Here is a 21,807-nt window from a genome sequence, read left to right as displayed (position 1 = left end):
GCAATTCAGCCCATCGAGCCTGCACCAACAACAATCCCACCCAGGCCCTTCCCCATTCCCTCAAGTATTTAACCCACTAATCCCCCGACACTAAGGGGCTGTCGGACAGCTCTCCCAGTTTTTGCACGAGTCCCCAGATGTGCGGGTTAGGTTGATTGACCAGGTTAAAAAAAAAATTGCCCCTTAGAGTTCTGAGATGCGTGGATTAGCGGGTAAATATGTGGGGGTAGGGCCTGGGTGGGATTGTGGTCGGTGCAGACTCGATGGGCCGAATGGCCTCCTTCTGCACTGTAGGGTTTCTATGATTTCTATGTTAATTAGGAGGACTTTGCAGGGGCAGGGTTGAGTTTACTGTTGTCAATGCTGGATGGTCCATCAAGTTTCTTTCCTTCCTTCCTTAGACTTTTTAGCTATTTGATACAACTGAATAACTTGCTTATAGGCCAGACCAGGTAAGGATGGCAGAATTCCTTCCCTAAGGGACATTAGTGGCTCAGTAGCACCACAACTGACCAAACCGGTGACATGGGGTTTTACGACTATCGGCAATGGTCAGTTTCATTGGTCACCATTACTGAGGCTAGCTTTATACTCCAGATTTGTCGATTTGAATTAAAGTTCCACAGTTAGCCTAGGGCTTTGGATTACTCATCGAGTGACATTATCACTATTCCACTGCCTCCCTCTGCCAGATCTTGCAGTTTTTATTACCAGTATTGGATCCTACGAAAAGTCAGAGGTAGGTCGCTTTTCCACTTTTATGCCAATCCTACACCCATGAAAACCTATGCAGCCCTGTATTGTGTTGTTGTAGATGTAATACCCTTGAAGTTTCCTTATGCACAACACATGGAAACTAGATAGAGATTAGGTAGGTATTTGGAGAGCTGCTGATAGCAAAGGACCACATATGGGCTTAAATGTCTGTACTTGTGATGCAGCAAACCAGAGAGTGAATTTTCCAATCATCCAATTTATAATACTGTCACATTCCTCTGTGATGTGGAGATGCCGGCGTTGGACTGGGGTAAGCACAGTAAGAAGTCTCAACACCAGGTTAAAGTCCAACAGGTTTATTTGGTAGCACAAACTTTTGGAATGTAGTTCCTTCACCTGAAGAAGGAGCGACACTCCGAAAGCTTGTGCTACCAAATAAACCTGTTGGACTTTAACCTGGTGTTGTGAGACTTCTTCCTGTACATTCCTCTATAACACTCTTATTTTCATAGTTACCGATTAATCAATTGTTTTTCTGTGGATTGGCGTAAAATCAATAACCTAGAAAGCAACCATGCTGCCCATATGCCAGCTCTTTGAAAATCAATGAATTAGGTCTCCCTACCCTGGCCTGCTCGCCCTTTCCCCATAAGTCCTGTAAATGTTTGCCCTTGTAACTATATATCCAATACTACTTCCAAAATTACAAACTTTGAGAATTAATGTTGAAAGACAAAAGACTTTTATTTTATAGATTGTTCCTGGGAAATCTGGCCAAACCAAGGCTTGCCACACTGGCTCTGGTAGTCAAAACAGCAATAAAACCAGGCTGCGCTTCATTGTCCTCCAGCATTGCTATGTTCTTGTGATTTCCTGTACGGTGAATCTTGGATTCAAGTATATGCCTGTTGGTAAATGTAGGGTAAAAGCAGGGAACTTTCCCACAGGGAGCGAAGGTCAAGTTCGGTTCAATAAGTTATGTTGTGATAAAGCGCACCTTGTTTTTAAGTCATGCTGTTGTCCTATGACCTGTAGCCATGCCAATCACTCACATTGGTAACCAGTTCCTATACTGTAATGGCCTGTATTATTAACGGCTCTGCTTGAGCTTTTCCTGTAAGAAATGACCATGGTCTGTTTAGTTTGCCTTCCAAAGTTCCAGAAATGCAGTTAGTGACTCATCATAACAAGTATTCTCTATTAGCTGATCTACAACAGACCTAGAAACAAGCTGAGGAAAAATCTGTGTTAAATAGAAAGGGGGCCGTCAGATTGGAAAATAGACAACGTGCCTCCTCTATTAAAGAAAGGAGGGAGCCAAAAAACAGGAAACAACAGGCCAGTTAGCTTAACATCTATCGTAGGGAAATTGTTGGAACCTTTAATTAAGGAAGTTAAAGCTGGGCACTTAAATCTCAATGCAGTCAAACAGAGTCGACGTAGTTTTCTGAAAGGGAAGTCACGTTTTACTAATTTATTAGACTTCCTTGAGGAATACAAGCAACTTTGATAAAAGGAAACCTGTGAATGTGGTCTACTTAAATTTACTGAAGTCATTTGACGTGCCACATCAGAAGTTACTATGCAAAATAAGACCTCGTGGTATAAGGAGTAACGTATTCACGTCAACAGAGGATTGGTTAGTTAACAGGAAGCAGAGAGTAGGGATAAATGGGTCTTTTCAAGGTTGGTAAGGTTGACAAATGGAGTGTCACAGATATCAGTGCTGGAGTCCCAACTCTTTACAATTTATATCGATGACTTGGATGAACGTTTGCTAAATTTGCTAACGACATAAAGATAAGTAGGAAAGCAGGTTCTGAAGAGGACATTGTCTGAAAAGAGTCAAACATGGGTTAAGTGAATGGGGAAAGATTTAGCAGATGGAATATAATGTGGAAAAATGTGAACTTGTCCACTTGGGCAGGAAGAATAGACAAACAGCATATTCAGCGTGGGTTTCCCCTCGCATGGTAAATACGTGAGGTTACGGAGATAGGGTGGCAAGGTGGTACAGACGTGAAGGGCCACCTTCTGCACTGTAGCTATTCTATGGTTCAAATGGAAGCGAGTACTGTGTACAGTTTTGGTCTCTTTATTTGAGAAAGGATAGGTTATAAATGTGTTCAGAGAAGATTCATCTGAAGAGGAAAGATTGGACAGGCTGGGGCTGTATCCATTGGAGTTTAGAAGACTGAAAATTGATCTTATTCAAACATACAAGTCCCCTCAGTGGACTTGACAGGATGGATGCTGAAAGAATATTTCCTCTTGTGGGATGGGGGGGGGCGGGAAACTAGGACTAGAGGACAGTTTAAAAACGTGGGGTCTCCCCGATCCCTCCCCCACCATGAGAAGAGATGTTTTCTGAGGGTCATAAATATTTGGAACTCTTCCCAGAGAGTGGTGGAGGGCCAATGAATATTTCTTAAAGCCAAGTTAAATGGATTCTTGACTAACAAGCTCAATAAAGGTTATCAGGGGATGCGGAATGTGGAGTTGAGGCCATAATCATTGAATGGCAGAGCAGGCTTGAGGGACCAAGTTACCTCCTCTTGCTCCTAATTCATGTGTTTGCAGAGAGCTTTGGGAACCATAAGCCCAAAGTTCCCTGCTCTTCCAAAACTTGTCAGAGTTTTCTTTGTACTGTTCCCTGGAAGCATAGGGAGTTTTAGTTCAGACGGGCAGCATGGTTGGTGCAGGCTTGGAGGGCCGAAGGATCTATTCCTGTGCTGTAATTTTCTTTGTTCTTTGTATATCTTAAATTAGTCAAATATCATTTGCCAAAATGGTACTTTCAAATAAAAATGTCATTTGAATGAGTCAATACCAACAGATTTTACTGTCCCCTCGAGAGCCAGATCTATTCTCTGAAATGATGACTAGATTTTGCTGGAACAGGTTATCACATGGGATGCCCCATTGGCCTCTTCCCACACCCTTCAGCTTAATTTTTTTTTACTCCACAAGTGGAAGTGTTAAAGGATTGAGAAAGAAACAGAAGAAAGGGAACAAAACCACATGATTTGAGGTCAAATCGGGTCAAAAGAGAGCTCGAGGGAAAGAACTATTTTATGGAGAAGAAAAAGTGTAAAAATGTAAGCCTAGATTAAGCACTTGAGTGAGGCTCGAATCCCCACAACCTCCTGGGCCAGGCAGGATTACCACCAAGAAATACAGTGAAGTGTAATCAAGTAGGCAAGTTCATCAGATGTTTAACATTCATCACGTTCTGTAACACAGTGTGATAAGTGGCCTGTTCATGTGTTTTTCTTTGGTGTTTGAGGACTTGGGGCCAGGACCTGCAGAACTTTACTTTTCAAATTGTGTCATGGATTTGTCAATGCCCATTTAAATCAGCAGACCTGGCAGATAGAGCCCCTGCTTAATGCCTTATCCAAAGGAATGATGTCTAACGTGCATTACTCCCTTAGCATGTCAACCTAGATTATATTCTCAAAACATTGAGTGGAACTTGAACCCACAATCTTCTGATTTCCTCCAAGTGCTATTAACTGAGCTTAAACCAACTCATGCTTGAGATTTTCAGGGACATGTTTCAATTCTGGGTTGTGTAGCTGTCTTGTAACCTGCTTGTAATCTATGAACTTGTCACAATCGTATTAAAATAATTGATTTTGTTTGGTGTTGGTGCATTCTGCATGGACTGCCTGTCTGCTCAGTCTGACCAAATTATTGACGTTGAAGGTGTGGCACAAACAAGCCGAGGTGTGCTGTCCCAGCCCAACACAGTATCTTGGCATAGATAGTTTAGCTCAAACACTCATCATTTTGGATGTCCTAGTGAAAGATTTGGAATCAGTTATCCAGCAGCTGTCAGTTAAGGAACGTATCTAGCTTCAATTACATAGAAACTAGAAGCTGGAGGAGGCCATTTGGCCCTTTGAGCCTGCTCCACCATTCATCTTGATCATTGCTGATCATTGAATTCAATATCCTAATCCCCCCTTCCTCCCATATTCTTTGATCCCTTTAGCCCCAGGAGCTGTATCTAATTTTTTCTCGAAATCGGACAACATTTTGGCCTCGACTACTTTCTGTGGTAGTGAATTCCACAATTCACCACCCTCTGGGTGAAGAAATTTCTCCTCACCTCAGTTCTAAAAGGTTTATTCCTTATCCTCAAACTACGACCCCTAGTTCTGGACTCTCCCATCATTGGGAACATTCTTTCTAAATCCACCCTGTCTAACTCTGTTAGAGTTTTATAAATTTCGATGCAATCCCCTCACTCTGCTAAGCTCCAGTGAATATCAGGAGTTCAGGCTACAGAAAGAAAGACTTGCATTTATTGAGTGCCTTTAGTGACCACTGGGCACCTCAAAACACTTTACATCCAAAGTAGTTTTGAATGGTAGAAAACATGACAGACAATTTTGTAAATAGCAAGCCCTTACAAACTATAATGTGCTAATAACCAGGTATAGTAATCTTCCCTGTTCTTCAAAATGGTGCCATGGGATCCACCTATGAAAGCAGGCTGCGCAGCAGACTGAGCATTGGTGTAACTTCTCATCTGAAGGACCTCTGACACTGCAGCACTCCGTCACTGAGGCACTAAGTGTCTGTCTTGATTTTTCTTTCTATACTCAAGACCTGGTGTGGGACTCGTGCAGCAAGGGTTCTACCAGCTGAGCTATGGCTGATATTGCAGGGGGGCTAGAAAGAGTTTCCAGCAGATTGAGCTGTGGTTCCTGTCAAATATAATTCCCTGACTGGACGATTTTGTGTACACAAACCTGCTCTCGTGCAGTCACTCATCTGTACTTGTGTGCTAGAGCTGCTACTGCATGCCCTCTACTGGATATGTAATGACATGAAACTCTGTTTCCTCAGTGAACCATCATGTTAATACTGAACCTTTTATGGCCTCCAGTATTAATGAAATACTGTGACCTCCTGGTTGAAGCTGCGTACTGGATGTTAAGTGTTCCAATATGGAGTGTGAGGTGGGAAGAAAGTGAACAGGGAAACGTTTCTGACCAAACACTGAGGTGTGAAGACCTTCTTCGCCTGGCCCTCTTCCTCTCATGTTCAAGCATATAACCTCACCTGCCCCACATTGTGTTTACAATCACAAACTGCACTTGTCCTTCTGGTATTGGTAGCAACCGTGGAGCAGGTTAACTTTGTTCGAGCAGGAAATGAGATGGAGGCAAAATTAAACAAAGCAGTGTGTCTTTGTCTCGTTAACATGTTGTAATATTGGATGAGCAGAAACTCTTGACCTGAGGAACATGGCAGAATAAGTTGCAGGCATTACACCAAAAAAATGACATGCAAAACTGCAGCTGTCCTGAAACTATGTGCCATTATCATCCTAGCTTTGTTCAAGATGCTGTGTTGTTTCACTAAATATGCTCCGGGTTGGCTACAATTTTAATTGGTTGTGTATGTTTATTGGGTGATCATGGGAAGAAACTTTAGAGTAGCTTCCCAGGTCACTGGAAACCAAGGTCATGTTTAAGATTGTAAAAGGTATTTAGCGACACGTCAGATAAACCGTACAATCAATGACACTGCCTCAAGATTAAAGCCAGTCTTAGAGGTCTACAGCACAGAAAAGACACTGCAGCCCATCACATCTGTGCTGGTCAAAAACAACCACCCAACACGGTAGCACAGTGGTTAGGGCGGCACCGTAGCACAGTGGTTAGCACTGCTGCTTCACAGCTCCAAGGTCCCGAGTTCGATTCCCGGCTCGGGTCACTGTCTGTGTGGAGTTTGCACATTCTCCTCGTGTCTGCGTGGCTTTACTCCGGGTGCTCCGCTTTCCTCCCACAGTCCAAAGATGTGCGGGTTAGGTTGATTGGCCAGGTTAAAAAAATTGCCCCTTAGAGTCCTGGGATGCGTAGGTTAGAGGGATTAGCGGGTAAAATATGTGGGGGTAGGGCCTGGGTGGGATTGTGGTCGGTGCAGACTCGATGGGCCGAATGGCCGCCTTCTGCACTGTAGGGTTTCTATGTTTCTATAACTATTCTTAATCTGATTTTTCCAGCACTTGGCCCATAGCCTTTTATGCCTTGGCATTGCAAGTGTGTATCTAAATACTACTAAAATGTTAAGAAATCTCTGTCTCCATCACCCTTTCAGGCAGTGAGTTCCAGACTCCCACGAGAGGGGATGTGAGAATGGTTTCCTCCTGCCCCTTAGCACGGTGGCACAGTGGTTAGTACTGCTGCTGCACAGAGCCAGGGACCTGGGTTCAATTCCCAGCTTGGGTTACTGTCTGAGCTGAGTCTGCGCGTTCTCTGTGTGTCTGCATGCATTTCCTCTAGGAGCTCCGGTTTCCTCCCTCAGTCCAAAAGACGTGCTGGTCAGGTGCTTTGGCCATGCTAAATTCTCCCTCAGTGTACCCGAACGGGTGCCAGAGTGTGGCAACTAGGACATTTTCACAGTAGCTTCATTGCAGTGTCAATGTAAGCCTACTTGTGACACAAATAAATTTTAAAATTTAAATCTATGCCCCCTGGTAATTGATCTCTCCACCAAGGGGAAATTATGCCACCCATAATTTTATACATCTCAATCATTCCTCCCCCTGCCATTAGCCTCCTCTGCTCCAAAGAAAACAATCCCAATCTATCCGAACTCTCTTCATAACTAAACCTTTCCAGCCCAGGCAACACCCTAGTAAATCTCCTCGGCACCTTTTCCAGTGCTGTCACATCCCTTCTATAATGTGGATTCCAGAACTGCACACAATACTGTGGCAAAATCAACGTTATGTACAGTTCCAGTATAAACCACAAACGGGAAGAGCCCCAACACTAATATCAGCTGGGGCCCCACTTATCACAGCCTTCCAGTCAGAAAATCAACCCACGACCATCACCCTCTACATCCTGCCACTCAGCCAATTCTGGATCCTATTTGCCCAATTTCCTTGGATCCCATGGACTCTTACTTACACTGTCAGTCTCCACAGTGGGACCTTATCAAAAGCCATGCTGAAGTCCAAGTAGATTGCGTCAAATGCTTTGCCCTCATCTACACACCTGGTCACCTCTGAAAAATTCAATTAAGTTGGTCAGACATACCCCCCCCCTTTACAAAACCATGCTGACTGTTCTTGATTAATCCCTGCCTCTCCAAATGCAGATTAATTCTCTCTCAGAATTGCTTCCAAGAGTTTTCCCGTCACTGAGGTTAGACTCACTGGCCTGTAATTTCCAGGTTTATCCCTTCCTCCCATCTTGATTTGATTTATTATCACATGAATTGGTCTACAGTGAAAAGTTTTGTTTTATGCACATTATACAAAGGATATCGTACATAGAGAAGGAAACGAGAGAGCGCAGAATGTAGCGTTAGTCGTAGCTAGGGTGTAGAGAAAGATCAATTTAATCTGAGATAGATCCATTCAAAAGCCTGACAGCAGCAGGGAAGAAGCTGTTCTTGAGTTGGTTGGTACGTGACCTCAGACTTTCGTATCTTTTTTCCGACGGAAGAAGGTGGAAGAGAGGAATGTGTGGGGTCCTTGATTATGCTGGCTGCTTTTCCGAGGCAGTAGGAAGTGTAGACAGAGTCAATGGATGGGAGGCTGGTTTGCATGATGGATTGGGCTACATTCACGACCCTTTGTAGTTTATTGTGGTCTTGGACAGGGCAGGAGCCATACCAAGCTGTGATACAATCAGAAAGAATGCTTTCAATGGTGCATCTGTAAAAGTTGGTGAGAGTTGTAGCTGACATGCCAAATTTCCTTAGTCTCTTGAGAAAGTAGAGGCGTTGGTGAGCTTTCTTAACTGTCGGCAAGGAGGGACCAGGACAGGTTGTTGGTGGACTCCTAAAAACTTGAAGCTCTCAACCATTTCTACTTCGTCCCCATTGATGTAGACAGGGGCATGTTCTCCTTTATGCTTCCTGAAGTCGATGACAATCTCCTTCCTTTTGTTGAAATTGAAGGAGTGATGATTATCGTCGCACCAGTTCACCAGATTCTCTCTCTTTTCTGTACTCCATCTCATTGTTTGAGATCCGACCCACTATGGCGGTGTCATCAAACTTGAAAATGGAGTTGGAGGGGAATTTGACCTCATCGTCATAGGTGTGTAAGGAGTATAGTAGGGGGCTGAGGACACAGCCTTGTGGGGCATGATTGTGGAGGAGGTGCTGTTGCCTATCCTTACTGATTGTGGTCTGTGGGTTAGGAAGCTCAGGATCCAGTCGCAAAGGGAGGAGCCAAGCCCCAGGCCATGGAATTTGGAGATGAGTTTCTTAGGAATAATAGTGTTGAAGGCTGAGCTGTAGTCAATAAATAGGAGTCTGACATAGGTGTCTTTGTTATCTAGGTGTTCCAAGGTTGAGTGTAGGACTAGGGAGATGGTATCTGCTGTGGACCTGTTGGGGCAGTAGGCAAATTGTAGTGGATCCAGGCAAGCAGATAGGGACCACAAATTGTTGTAAAGAGGTTGAAGATGTCTGCGAACACTCCCCCAGCTGGTCCATGCAGGATCTGAGTGCTCGTCCGGGTACCCTATCTGGGTACCCCATCCGGGTCAGTCGCTTTCCATGGATTGACTTTCGAGAAGTCTGCTCTGACATCAGCAATGGTGATCTCGGATACAGGTTCGTTCGAAATGGAGAGCGTGCTCTCGCTGGCCTCTTGCTCAAAACGAGCATAGAATGCATTGAGCTCATCAGGGAGGGGTGCGTTGGAGCCGGCGATTTTTGCATGCCTTCATTTTGTAGCCTGTTATGTCTGGCAAACCTTGCCATAGTCGGCAGGAGTCCATCTGGCTAGACTGGGACTCTAGCTTGGTCCAGTACTGTCTTTTAGCATCTTTGATGGATCTCCTTGGATCATATCTGGCTTTCTTATATAGTTCAGGGTCGCCTGACTTAAACATTTCAGACCTGGACTTTAGCAAGCAGTGGATATCCCTGTTCATCCATGGTTTCTGGTTGGGATTTGCTTCTTTGGCACTCTGTTTTCTACACACTAATGAGGTTACTGTAGTGGCGTACCCGTTCAGGCTGGTCTAAATACTGACTACTGACTCGTGGCAGATCATCCGATTCCTCAGACCAACATTGCCCAACTTTCTTTAACGGATTCTCCCGCTTCAGATTTTGCTTGTAAGCCGGGAGCAGAAGTACAGCCTTGTGGTCTGATTTGCCAAAGTGTGGGCGGGCAATAGAGCGGTAGATATGTTATTTGTGTAGCAGTGGTCTCGGATGTTTGGGCCTCTGGTGGAACAGGAAACGTGTTGGTGATATCTTGGTAGTACGCTCTTGAGCTTGGCCTGATTGAAGTCCCCGGCCACGATGAATAAGGCCTCGTGATGTTTCATCTCAAGGCTATTAGTGCAGATATATATTTCGTCCAGCGTGGTCTTTCACGTCCATGTGGGGTGGGATGTAAACTGCTGTCAGGCTGGCAACGGTGAACTCCCATGGAAGGTAGTAGGGGTGGTATTTTAGTGTCAGGTATTCAAGGTCCGGGGAACAGAAACTTGCCTGTATGCTTCATCTAAGCACCACAAGGTGTTGATTAGGAAGCATACCCCACCTCCCCTAGTCATATCTGAGGCCTCTGTACAGTCCATTCAATGAATTGAGAAGCCCTCTGGTTGCAGGGTGATGATCAGATTTCCACTCCATCTGACGAAGGGGCAGCACTCAAAGCTAGTGGCGTTTGCTACCAAATAAACCTGTTGGACTTTAACCTGGTGTTGTTAGACTCTTTATTGTGCAGGGCACAGTCCAGTGAAGCAGGAGTGAGCCATGTCTCTGTGAAACAGAGCACACAGCAGTCCCTCGGTTCTCTTTGAAAAGTGAGCCTGGCTTTAGGTTTGTCTGGCTTGTTTTCCAGAGACTGGACATTTGCCAGGAGTAAGCTGGGGAGTGGGCCTTGGGACTGCGTTGTCTCACTCGCACCTGCAGGCCTGCACTTTTTTCACGTTTCCTGGAGTGACTGCTGCTTTTTGATCCTGGGAGACAGTGAGAGTAGTCTTTGGTATTAAGGGTATAGGTGTGTCCAATGAGGTTGTTTGCTTTGGTCTGTGTGTGTGGATGGAGGATTTGTTGCCTTGTTTGTGGTTCCTGTGTCGGTAGATGGGTCTGCGCAGTCGGGCGTTCCAGGTCGCTGTTGGGCTGAGGTTTGACTTCGGAGGATGCCCAGACCATGCTCCGGCGAGGGCGGGTCGAAGCTGATAAGTGGATGACGTCCCTGGCGCGCAGTTGCAGACGAGCCGTTGCTGAGCCCACGTGTTGGGGTCCTTTGGGTCACTGCCAGGTCGGGATCTTCTTTCGGAGGTCGGAGGATCTCTAGGTCTGCGAGTAAATTTAAAAGAGTAGTGTGAGATTTTTAGGCAGTGGGAATTGATTTTGAGGAATGGGGTCGACTGTAGAAGGGGGATGTGAGGGGAGTGCTTGGGCCTGCAGGAGGAGGACAGTAAGAAGTCTCACAACACCAGGTTAAAGTCCAACAGGTTTATTTGGTAGCAAATTTGCTACCAAATAAACCTGTTGGACTTTAACCTGGTGTTGTAAGACTTCTTACTGTGTTCACCCCAGTCCAACGCCGGCATCTCCACATCATGACCTGCAGGAGGTCACAGCTCTCCAGGTCAGAGGGGTTGGGGACCAGGAGAGTGGAGGCCCCCACCCCAGACTTGCTGGTCTGGCCATTGGGTTCAGTGGAAGCTGCAGGGGAGAAGGCCCCAGCCCCAGGGAAGCAGGTTTGGTCGGTGGAGACCGGCAGAGTGAAGGCCTCGGTTTCAGCGGCATTTTCCTGAACTGTGAAGGCCAAGGGAGTGCAGGCCTCGGCCCCAGAGGTCAAGTTTGAGTCGGTGAATTTTATTGAATAATGTCCTCCACCTCTCCTATGGCCAGAGAGGAATTCAAAATTGCCAGCGCCCCTGCTATTTCCTCCCTTGCCTCACTCGACAGCCTGGGATACTTTTCATCCGGCCCTGAAGATTTATCTACTTTTTTTTTGTTTTTATTCCAATTCAATCAAATCAAGTCCAATTCAGAGTCTCAACAAGTTGAGACATTCCCGATCCAGGGCTCTCACCTCCTGTCTTGGGCTTGATCTACATGATCCAAGCTGATTGAAGTAGGCATAGCTCCTCCTCATTTGCATCTTAGCCAAAAGGCCGAGATGCCGCTTTTAAAAATTGCTTCAAATGAAGCTAAAATGTAACCTAATGGCTTCAACCAAGTACAGCATGTCGATACTGCACTTGATCTTAGCCAAAAGGCCAAGAAGCGGTAGCTACTTTTAAGTCTGACAAACCGTCAAAACATCCACTCTGTCAATTTCTTTAATTGTATCACAGTCCTCCCGGATTCCTGTACCCACATCGTCCCCCTCACTGGTGAACACTGACACAAAGTATTCATTTCGAACCCTACCTACATCCTCCAGTTCCACACACATTACAACTGTGGTCCTTAATGCGCTCTCCTCTTTCAGTCAGAGGTTTGCAGCATGGAAACAGGCCCTTTGGCCCAATTTGTCCATGTCGCCCTCTTTTTTTTTTAACCACGAAGCTAGTCCCAATTGCCCGTGTTTGCCCATATCTCTCTCTACCCATCGTACCCATGTAACTGTCTAAATGCTTTTTAAAAGACAAAATTGTACCCGCCTCTACTCCTACCTCTGGCAGCTGGTTCCAGGCACTCACCACCCTCTGTGTGAAAAAATTGCCCCTCTGGACTCTCTTGTATCTCTCCCCTCTCACCTTAAACCTATGCCCTCTAGTTTTTGACTCCCCTACCTTTGGGAAAATATATTGACTATCTAGCTGACCTGTGCCCCTCATTATTTTATAGACCTCTATAAAATCACCCCTCAGCCTTCTACGCTCCAGAGAAAAAATGTCCCAGTCTATCCGGCCTCTCCTTATAACTCAATCCATCAAGTCCCGGCAGTATCCTAGTAAATCTTTCTCTAGTTATCCTTATACCCTTAATGTATTTGTAAAACAACTTGGGATTTTGCTTTATTTTACCTTCCAACATCCCTTCATGCCCCCTTCTTGCTCTTCTAATTTCCTTTTTAAGTTCCCTCTTGTACGTTCCAGGGCTTATGTTTTGAGCCCTCTATCTGCTATTAAGCCTCCCTTTTTCTCTTTATCCCTCAATATCCAAGGTTCGTTGGATTTATTGGTCCCACCTTTTTCTTTATTGGAACACGTTGGCCCTGCACACTCCCTATTTCTTTCTGAATGTGTCCCACTGTTCTGTCACAGATTGACCTAAACGTGACTGCTCCCAGTCCACTCTAACCAAATCGTATCTGATATGGTCTCTTTAGTTTTTCTCTCTCTCTAATTTCTTTTTTCACCCTTCACCTCACTTCCAGTGGATAAAATTGTCACACTGTTAAGCTGGTAAATGTCTGGTATGTGCAAAGAATTTTCTTTTTACAATTGACGCATGCATTACAAATATGCCTTCTCGATGTGTACAATTGAATCTAACCACAGTCAGCAGGTGACTTGCAGTAAACTGTGAAATTCTCCTCCGTTGTGACTGACTTTATTTTTTGTTGCCACTTCACTGAAAGGGAATGCTAGAAAGGTCAAGGATGAGAAGGGCTATACTTCACACTGAAGTTCCAACAGCTTTTATCTGGGTTTTCGAGAATCCCCAACCTTCTTTATTTTAGAATCATAGAAAACTACAGCACAAAACAGGCCCTTCGGCCCCACAAGTTGTGCCGAACATATCCCTACCTTTTAGGCCTACCTATAACCCTCCATCCTATTAAGTCCCATGTACTCATCCAGGAGTCTCTTAAAAGACCGTAATGAGTTTGCCTCCACCACCACTGACGGCAGCCGATTCCACTCGCCCACCACCCTCTGTGTGAAAAACTTCCCCCTAATATCTCCCCTGTACCTACCCCCCAGCACCTTTAAACCTGTGTCCTCACGTAGCAGCCATTTCCACCCTGGGAAAAAGCCTCAGAATCCATCCGATCTATGCCCCTCAACATCTTATATACCTCTATTAGGTCTCCTCTCATCCTACGTCTCTCCAAGGAGAAAAGACCGAGCTCCCTCAGCCTATCCTCATAAGGCATGCCACTCAATCCAGGCAACATCCTTGTAAATCTCCTCTGCACCCTTTCAATTTTTTCCACATCCTTCCTGTAATGAGGCGACCAGAACTGAGCACAGTACTCGAAGTGGGGTCTGACGAGGGTCTTACATAGCTGCATCATTATCCCCGGACTCCTAAACTCAATCCTCGATTGATAAAGGCCAGCATACCATACGCCTTCTTAACCACCTCCTCCACCTGCGGGGCCGATTTTAGAGTCCAATGGACCCGGACCCCAAGGTCCTTCTGATCCTCTACAGTACTAAGAGTCTTTCCCTTTATATTGTACTCCTTCGTCCCATTTGACCTGCCAGAATGGACCACTACACATTTATCTGGGTTGAAGTCCATCTGCCACTTCTCCGTCCAGTCTTGCATCCTATCTATGTCCCTCTGTAACTTCTGACATCCCTCCAGACTATCCACAACCCCACCAACCTTCGTGTCGTCGGCAAACTTACCAACCCATCCCTCCACTTCCTCATCCAGGTCATTTATGAAAATGACAAACAGCAAGGGTCCGAGAACAGATCTCTGGGGCACACCACTGGTGACCGACCTCCAATTAGAAAAAGACCCATCTATACACACTCTCTGCCGCCTTTGGGCAAGCCAGTTCTGGATCCACCGGGCAGCAGCCCCTTGGATCCCATGCCCTCTCACTTTGTCTAGAAGCCTTGCATGGGGGACCTTATCGAACGTCTTGCTAAAATCCATATAAACCACATCTACCGCTTTCCCTTCGTCAATGTATTTAGTCACATTTTCGAAGAACTCCACCAGGCTCGTAAGGCACGATCTGCCTTTGACAAAGCCATGCTGAGTATTTTTGAGCATACTAAACCTCTCTAAATGCTCATAAATCTTGTCCTTCAGGATCTTCTCCATCAGCTTACCAACCACTGAGGTTAGACTCACCGGTCGGTAATTTCCTGGGCTATCCCTATTCCCCTTCTTGAAAATAGGAACCACATCCGCAATCCTCCGGCACCTCTCCCTTCTCCATCGACGATGCAAAGATCATCGCCAGAGGCTCTGCAATCTCTTCCCTCGCCTCCCACAGTAACCTGGGGTACATCCCAACCGGACCCGGCGACTTATCTATCTTGATGCCATTCAAAGATTCCAGCGCAACATTTTTGTTAAAGTCCACATACTCAATCTTTTCAGTCCACCGCAAGCCCACAGTACATCCATCCAGGTCCTTCTCCTCTGTGAAAACCGAGACAAAATACTCATTAAGCACCTCAGCCATTTCTACTGGTTCCGTACAGATTTTCCCGCCTTCACCTTTTATAGGCCCTTTTTCCTATTTTCCTCGAGTGCTAGCTCACCAATCACCATGCCCCAAACAAAACCTTGCATTTCATCTTATTGTTGTCTGATGTGTGTCTCTAATGCCTCAAAATGCTTAAACACACAGAATTATTCCTAAAGTATTCGCTATGGTTACAAAGGCAAAGGTAGTGGCTAATGACACTAGTGCGCAGAGGACACAAAGTCTGAAGAGGGATATAGATAGTTTAAGTGAGTGACCAAGGATGTGGCAGATGTTGATAAATGTGAGGTCATCAATTTTACAAAGAACAAAGAAAATTACAGCACAGGAACAGGCTCTTCGGCCCTCCAAGCCTGCACCGACCATGCTGCCTGACTTTAGTGAATAACAGCAAAATGGACTATTATTTAAATAGCAAGAAATTACAGGACTCTGCTGTGCAGAGGGACCTGGGTGTCATAGTGCATGAATCGCAAAAAAGTTGGATTGCAGGTGCAGCAGGTAATTCCTTCATTGCTAGAGAGATGGAATTTAAAAACAGGGAGGTTATGGTGGAGCTGTATAAGGTGCTGGTGAGGCTACACCTGGAGTGCTGCGGTTACAGAGGTAAGGCCTGCATGGTATTGTTGTTGGTACAGGCTCAATGGGCCAAATGGCCGCCTCCTGCACTGTAAGGATTCTATGCTTCTATGCTAGTGCCTTTTAGAACCCTCCTCCCACCTCACGTCAGCTAGCTCAACCATCATCTTTCTAAAATCTGTCCTAAATTAAGTTGTTTTAGGTTGTGTTAACTACTTTCCTCCTTTTTTAGTTGGAGCTTGAGTGGTCATTATTGACTAGGTACATTTTATGTCTGATGCAGAGTGTAAGAAGGACCACAAGGTTGGTCTTAAAGATTTAACCCTGGGAGCTGTTTGTTTAAGGTGTGTACTGTTCCACCGTTAATCTTAGACTGGCTCCCTGAGCTCCCCCCCAGGGTCATATAACTCTCACTCTTAAAGGGGCAGCATGCACCTCAACCTATATCACAGTGCACATCTATCTGATCTATTTCATGGCTTGTAACCAGAGCTAGCAACGCTTTCAATCTTTGTAGACTTATAAACAGACTTCTTAAGGAAGGAATCCTGAACGCAGTTTAGAAATCATATTTTTTCCCCTCACTCTCTGACCCAATCAGTATGTATGTAATTAATCTTCCAGACCAATAATTTTCGACTTGCTCATCTCTGTAATTTCATGCCGATTTCCTGTTCATTTGCTTCCCACAATTTTGAGCTTTGTAATATAGCCCCGCTAATATAGAGAATCTTTGATCTGCATTCCTTTGACCCTACTCTTATTGTGTGTCTGTCCTCTCTACTATGCATACTCCCTCTCTTACCAGTATTACCAAGATAGGTTTTCCATCCCTGTGAAATATATTTCAAGATTTTTCATTTTTGTCCAGTTTGTAGAACGGTTTACAAGTACACTCAAGTCTGAATCTTGCTGTAACATAATTGCTTCCTGTTCCCCAGTTTATATCCCAAACTTCACATTGTAGTACCTTGATTTTAGCCTCCTTTGCCCTTTTTAAAGCATTTTTTCCATTTTGTTTGCTTAAGCTACAGCCTACCCATCCTCCTTGTCTGCCTTTACGCATCATCCATTTGACTATTCCTTTATTCACTCTTGCCAAATTGCTTTCTCTGCAACCCAATTATAGCATCACTTTTAGAATGGAAAATCTCATTGGATTTCCATGCATTTTGAGATGTATTGTAATCCACTCAATTTTAATGTACACTACACTGCAGACTATATATTTTAAAGCTTCTAAAGAATGCAGATATTATCCAACAATTTTGCATTCTGTTGGCATGACGGCACAGTGGTTAGCACTGCTGCCTCACAGCACTGGGAATCAGGTTCAATTCCCGGCTTGGGTCACTGTCTGTGTGGAGTTTGCACGTTCTTCCCGTGTCTGTGTGGGTTTCCTTCAGGTGCTCCGGTTTCCTCCCACGCTCCAAACATGTGTGGGTTAGGTTGATTGGTAATGCTAAATTGTCTATTAGTGTCAAGGGGATTAGCAAGGTAAATACAGAGGTTTACAGGGATCGGGCCTAGGTGGGATTGTTGTTGGTGCAGGCTTGATGGACCAAATGGCGGCCTCCTGCACTGTCGGGATTTTATGACACAAGGAATTTAGCATAGAATTTACAGCACAGAAATTCATGGTTCACACGCATCTCCTCCCACTTTATCTCACCCTTTCAACATATCATTCTGTTCCTTTTTCATTGTGCATTTATCGAGCTTCCCTTAATACATCTATGCTATTCACTTTAATCATTCTTCGTGGTAGCAAGTTCACATTCTTACTTGTCAACATTTTTCAATCAATTTAGTTGTCAGTTGGCACCATCCAGTTTAGTTATAGGGTCTAGTCACTAAGCTCTTTGGAGTGAATTTCTAAGCCTTGTTGAAGTGGAAACTTTCCTGCTTCTTGACTGTGATAGACTCAACAAAATTTGTTTCGACTAAATAACTTTGTTTTTATTTACGAAAGACTGCATGCAGTATATGGCTGAAACTTGAGGTCAGAGAGCAGTTGGTACAACTGCTGATTCTTCCACAAGTCCGCAATTACACAAAGAATCAGTTCAGTATTTATACATAATCATTATCAGTTTGCGTGACCAGAGCATATTCAGGAATTTGATTAGTAATAGGATCATAAGCAATGTCATTAATCATGTCATAACTTGCTGACCTCCTAGAACTCTGTCTCATTATTCATACCCTTATCTTGTCCTTTGATGTAACAGAAGAAGGTCGGTGACTCCGCCATCCCTGACCTTATCTTGTTTTATTTACTCACAGCCTTAAGTTATGCGGAGTTAGTCTTACTTGTATTGTATCAAATAGCTGACCAATTTTCCCATCATGCTATTCCTTAGTTCGTACAACTTCACACCCTCTGCCGTAATCACCATCTTGTATGTAAAGAAACGTGTATAATCTGTTGGCTGCAGGTAACGCCAATAGAATTTACTGTATCAGGTACTTGTAACATCTCTCCTTTTTTTAACAGGGCTTTTGTTCATGGTTGACAGCTATCTTCAGAATAAAGTGAGTATCAGTTTGGAAATGTAGCTTGTGCTGTGTGATGCATTTTGAAACCTAATGACTTAACATTCTGGAGCCATGGGAATATCCTACTGGAGACCTGTTGCCATTAATTTAGTAAATATATTATGGCGAAAACATAATGGTTTCTGCCATGGTGGTGAACTCTGCTTTAAGCAGCTGTTGGTGTGACTTAGGAGCCTCCTTCTGGTGTGACGGTCACTGCCACATTTGCTGCAGAGGGAGACAGTGGCTGAGAAGGTGCATAATTCGCAAGGCTGTTTTCTCTGGACCTTCTCGGCCAGCTGAGCTTTTCATTTCTGCTCACCTTTCCAGTGCCCTTTCAGACAGTCTCTAGGGGTTGCGGCCAAGATTATTAACTTAGAAAATAATTTAAAATTCACCACATCATTACACTTGGTCCAAGTGGACAGCATGGCGGCACAGTGGTTAGCACTGCTGCCTCAGTGCCAGGGACTTGGGTTCAATTCCCAGCTTGGGTCAGCGTCTGTGTGGAGTTTGCACATTCTCCCTGTGTCTGCGTGGGGTTCCTCCGGGTGCTCTGGTTTCCTCCCACAGTCCAAAGATGTGCGGGTTAGCTTGATTGGCCATGGTAAATTGACCCTTAGTGTCCCAAGGTGTGTAGGTTGGGGGGGATTAGCAGGGTAAATGCTTGGGGTTACGGGGGAGGGGGCTGGATGAGATTGTTGTCGGTACAGGCTTAATGAGCTGAATTGCCGCCTCCTGCACTGTAACGATTTTATGATTCTAAGTCAGTCGACAAACCCTCCTAATGCTGCAACAAGTAACTAAAGGTTTTGATATTACTTGGGTTATCTTCTGTAAACCTGTTGTGTTCATTTTGTTTTTCTACGCACTCCTCACTTGATGCTGAATCCTATAATGTTAATGCAGCAACAGTTACCCTGGCATGTATTGCAGATGACTCAATTGCAGTCAGTTTGGGGTCCACTGAATCAATAAAACCATTGTATCATCGCTATTGTGGTTTACACTGAACTCTTTCCCCTTCCGACCATCCTGCTAATTAGTGGTTTCCAAACTTTTCTGCACAGTGAATCCCTGTGCAAATGACGCATTTCCAAGCAACCCAAATCGCTATTGAGACCATCCAACCCTCCAGGGTGCCTGTACAAGTACTGGCAAGCTCTGCCATCCCTCCCTGCTCCCAGCAGATGATAACACCTTTCTCGAATCCCATATCCTACCTTAAATGAAAACTATGGAGTTGCTTAAAATTTAATTGGTTTCACCCGAATTAGTGTCAGTGTCAACAAATATAAAAGCAAAAATCTGTTAACTCTGGTGATCCTCTTCCTTTGGAAACCTACAAACTGTGGTGTGGCTCATTTGAGAGTTTCTCTGCTTGCATTGCAGTCTTTGTTATTCTGTTACTTGACTCTTATCCTGAAGTCAATGAATTTATTTTCACCCAAATTTTTATCCATCATTGTCGGTGTTTTCCAAAATTTGGAATAGGGAAAAAGCATGTGATGAGAATTATAGTTTTATAGCCCATCAGTTTTACCTTGAGGTAATAGCTGTACCTCTATCGAGATGAAAATCCACTAAGAAAGGTCAGCCTTTCCTGATAAAAGCAAATTACTGCAGATGCTGGAATCTGAAACAGACATAGAAAATGCTGGAAAATCTCAGCAGGTCTGACAGCATCTATGGAGAGAGAATAGAGCCAACAGTTTGAGTCTGGATGACCCTTCAACAGAGCCTTTCAACAAAGGACAAAAAATGACAGCGCAGGAACAGGCCCTTCGGCCCTCCAAGCCTGCACCGACCATGCTGCCCGACTTAACTAAAACCCCCTACCCTTCCGGGGACCATATCCCTCTATTCCCATCCTGTTCATGTATTTGTCCAGATGTCCCTTAAAAGTCACTATCGTATCTGCTTCCACTACCTCCCCTGGCAGCGGGTTCCAGGCACCCACCACCCTCTGTGTAAAAAAAAAAAAAACTTGCCTCATCCGTCTCCTTTAAACCTTGCCCCTCACACCTTAAACCTGTGCCCCCTAATAATTGACACTTCCACCTTGGGGGAAGAAGCTTCTGACTATCCACTCTGTCCATGCCCCTCATAATCTTGTAGACTTCTATCAGGTCTCCCCTCAACCTCCGTCGTTCCAGTGAGAACAAACCAAGTTTCTCCAACTTCTCCTCATAGCTAATGCCCTCCACACCAGGGCTGAGCTGTTTTGCAGTTACTTTATCATTTATTATCTTTCGCCAAAGCTCTTTACATCAAGGGTAGTGAAAGCTGAGCAGCAAATAGGAGAGGTTGGGGAGCTTATAAAAGCAAGGTGGAAGGCAGAAGATGAAGAGATACAAGTGTTGAGTATGGGGCAGTGATACCTGAAAGTAATACCTGTATGTAGCTGATTATCCTGGACCTCTAATCCCTAAAACTGTACTGGTTAAAAACATAGCAACTATTTTTATTTTCCAAATAAACCGTGCCAGCTTTTCCCAGTAGAATCATAGAATCCTACAGTGCAGAAGGAGGCCGTTTGGCCCATCGAGTCTGCACTGACCACAATCCCGCCCATGTCCTATCCCCATAACCCCATGCATTTATCCTAGCTAGTCCCCCTGACACTAGAGGGCAATTTAACATAGCCAATCCACCTAACCTGCACATCTTTGGACTGTGGGAGGAAACCGGAGCACCCGGAGGAAACCCACGCAGACACGGAGAATGTGCAAACTCCACACAGATAGTGACCCAAGCTGGGAATTGAACCCGGGTCCCTGGCGCTGTGAGGCAGCAGTGCTAACCACTGTGCCACCCCGAGTATCCCTTGTTAGTTTTACAGAATGGAGTTGAAGCAGATCTTCACCCCTCTCTAATAATGCAGTGTTATCTGAGCATATTCTGTCTGAACACCAGTCGGCCATTCAGCCCCCCAAGCCTATTCTTTCTATTCAATCTTCATTGAACGGTACCACAACTTCCTTTATCTGCCAAATTCAAATGCCTCGTTGCCTTTCCCTTGTATAAACGAAATGACCACCTCAGTCTTGAGACCCAATTGTCCTGCAGCATCCACAGACTTCTTGGGGAGAGCGCTCTGGATTTCCAGGACCCTTTGTGTGGAAAACGTACTTCCCGATTTCACTCCTGACCAGCCTAGCTCTAATTTTAAAATCATGTCCCCGTTTTCTAAATTCCCCACCAGAGAAATAGCTTATCTACCCGATCAAACCCTGTAATTGTAAAATCTCTGCAGGTATTGTGTCCTACAATGTCCAATCAATTGCTGCCTGTCCCATGCAACAATACTCTTTAAATCAAAATAACCTGTTTCCACTGCAGGTTTTTAAGCTTCAATTCATAGAGCAGCTGCATAATGCAAGCTGTTATACATGAAAGATAATACAATAGAAGCTACTGAATTGAATGTTTAATTTGCAATTGCAGATTGTTTTACTAGCAAAGTCATAAGTAAGATGTACATTTCTCTTTTATTTTTAAAGTTAAAGTTTATTTGCTAGTCACAAGTAGGCTTACATTAACACTGCAATGAAGTTACTGTGAAAATCCCCTAGTCGCCACACTCCGGCGCCTGTTTGGGTACACTGAGGGAG

General features: G+C 44.7%; 2 protein-coding genes and 1 pseudogene across 2 annotated transcripts in view; 2 read left to right on the top strand and 1 right to left on the bottom strand.

Moving 5' to 3' along the window:
- The window catches only part of LOC144493915 (mechanosensitive cation channel TMEM63B-like), a 137,457-nt gene extending 119,263 nt beyond the window's left edge, over positions 1–18,194 (top strand). Inside the window, exon 6 of the mRNA XM_078213497.1 lies at positions 18,153–18,194. Within this exon, the coding sequence (XP_078069623.1) occupies positions 18,153–18,194 (42 nt within the window). The remainder of the gene's footprint in view (positions 1–18,152) is intronic.
- Positions 11,792–11,960, bottom strand: LOC144494524 (U2 spliceosomal RNA; annotated as a pseudogene).
- LOC144493377 (mechanosensitive cation channel TMEM63B-like) overlaps positions 18,153–21,807 on the top strand; it is an 80,956-nt gene continuing 77,301 nt past the window's right edge. Inside the window, exon 1 of the mRNA XM_078212204.1 lies at positions 18,153–18,344. Within this exon, the coding sequence (XP_078068330.1) occupies positions 18,266–18,344 (79 nt within the window). The 5' untranslated portion in view covers positions 18,153–18,265. The remainder of the gene's footprint in view (positions 18,345–21,807) is intronic.

Source organism: Mustelus asterias, chromosome 5 (assembly GCF_964213995.1).
Source record: "Mustelus asterias chromosome 5, sMusAst1.hap1.1, whole genome shotgun sequence".
Classification (NCBI taxonomy): Eukaryota; Metazoa; Chordata; class Chondrichthyes; order Carcharhiniformes; family Triakidae; genus Mustelus; species Mustelus asterias.
The sequence above is the reverse complement of the archived record's forward strand: the minus strand, read 5'-3'. Positions and strand labels throughout refer to the sequence as shown.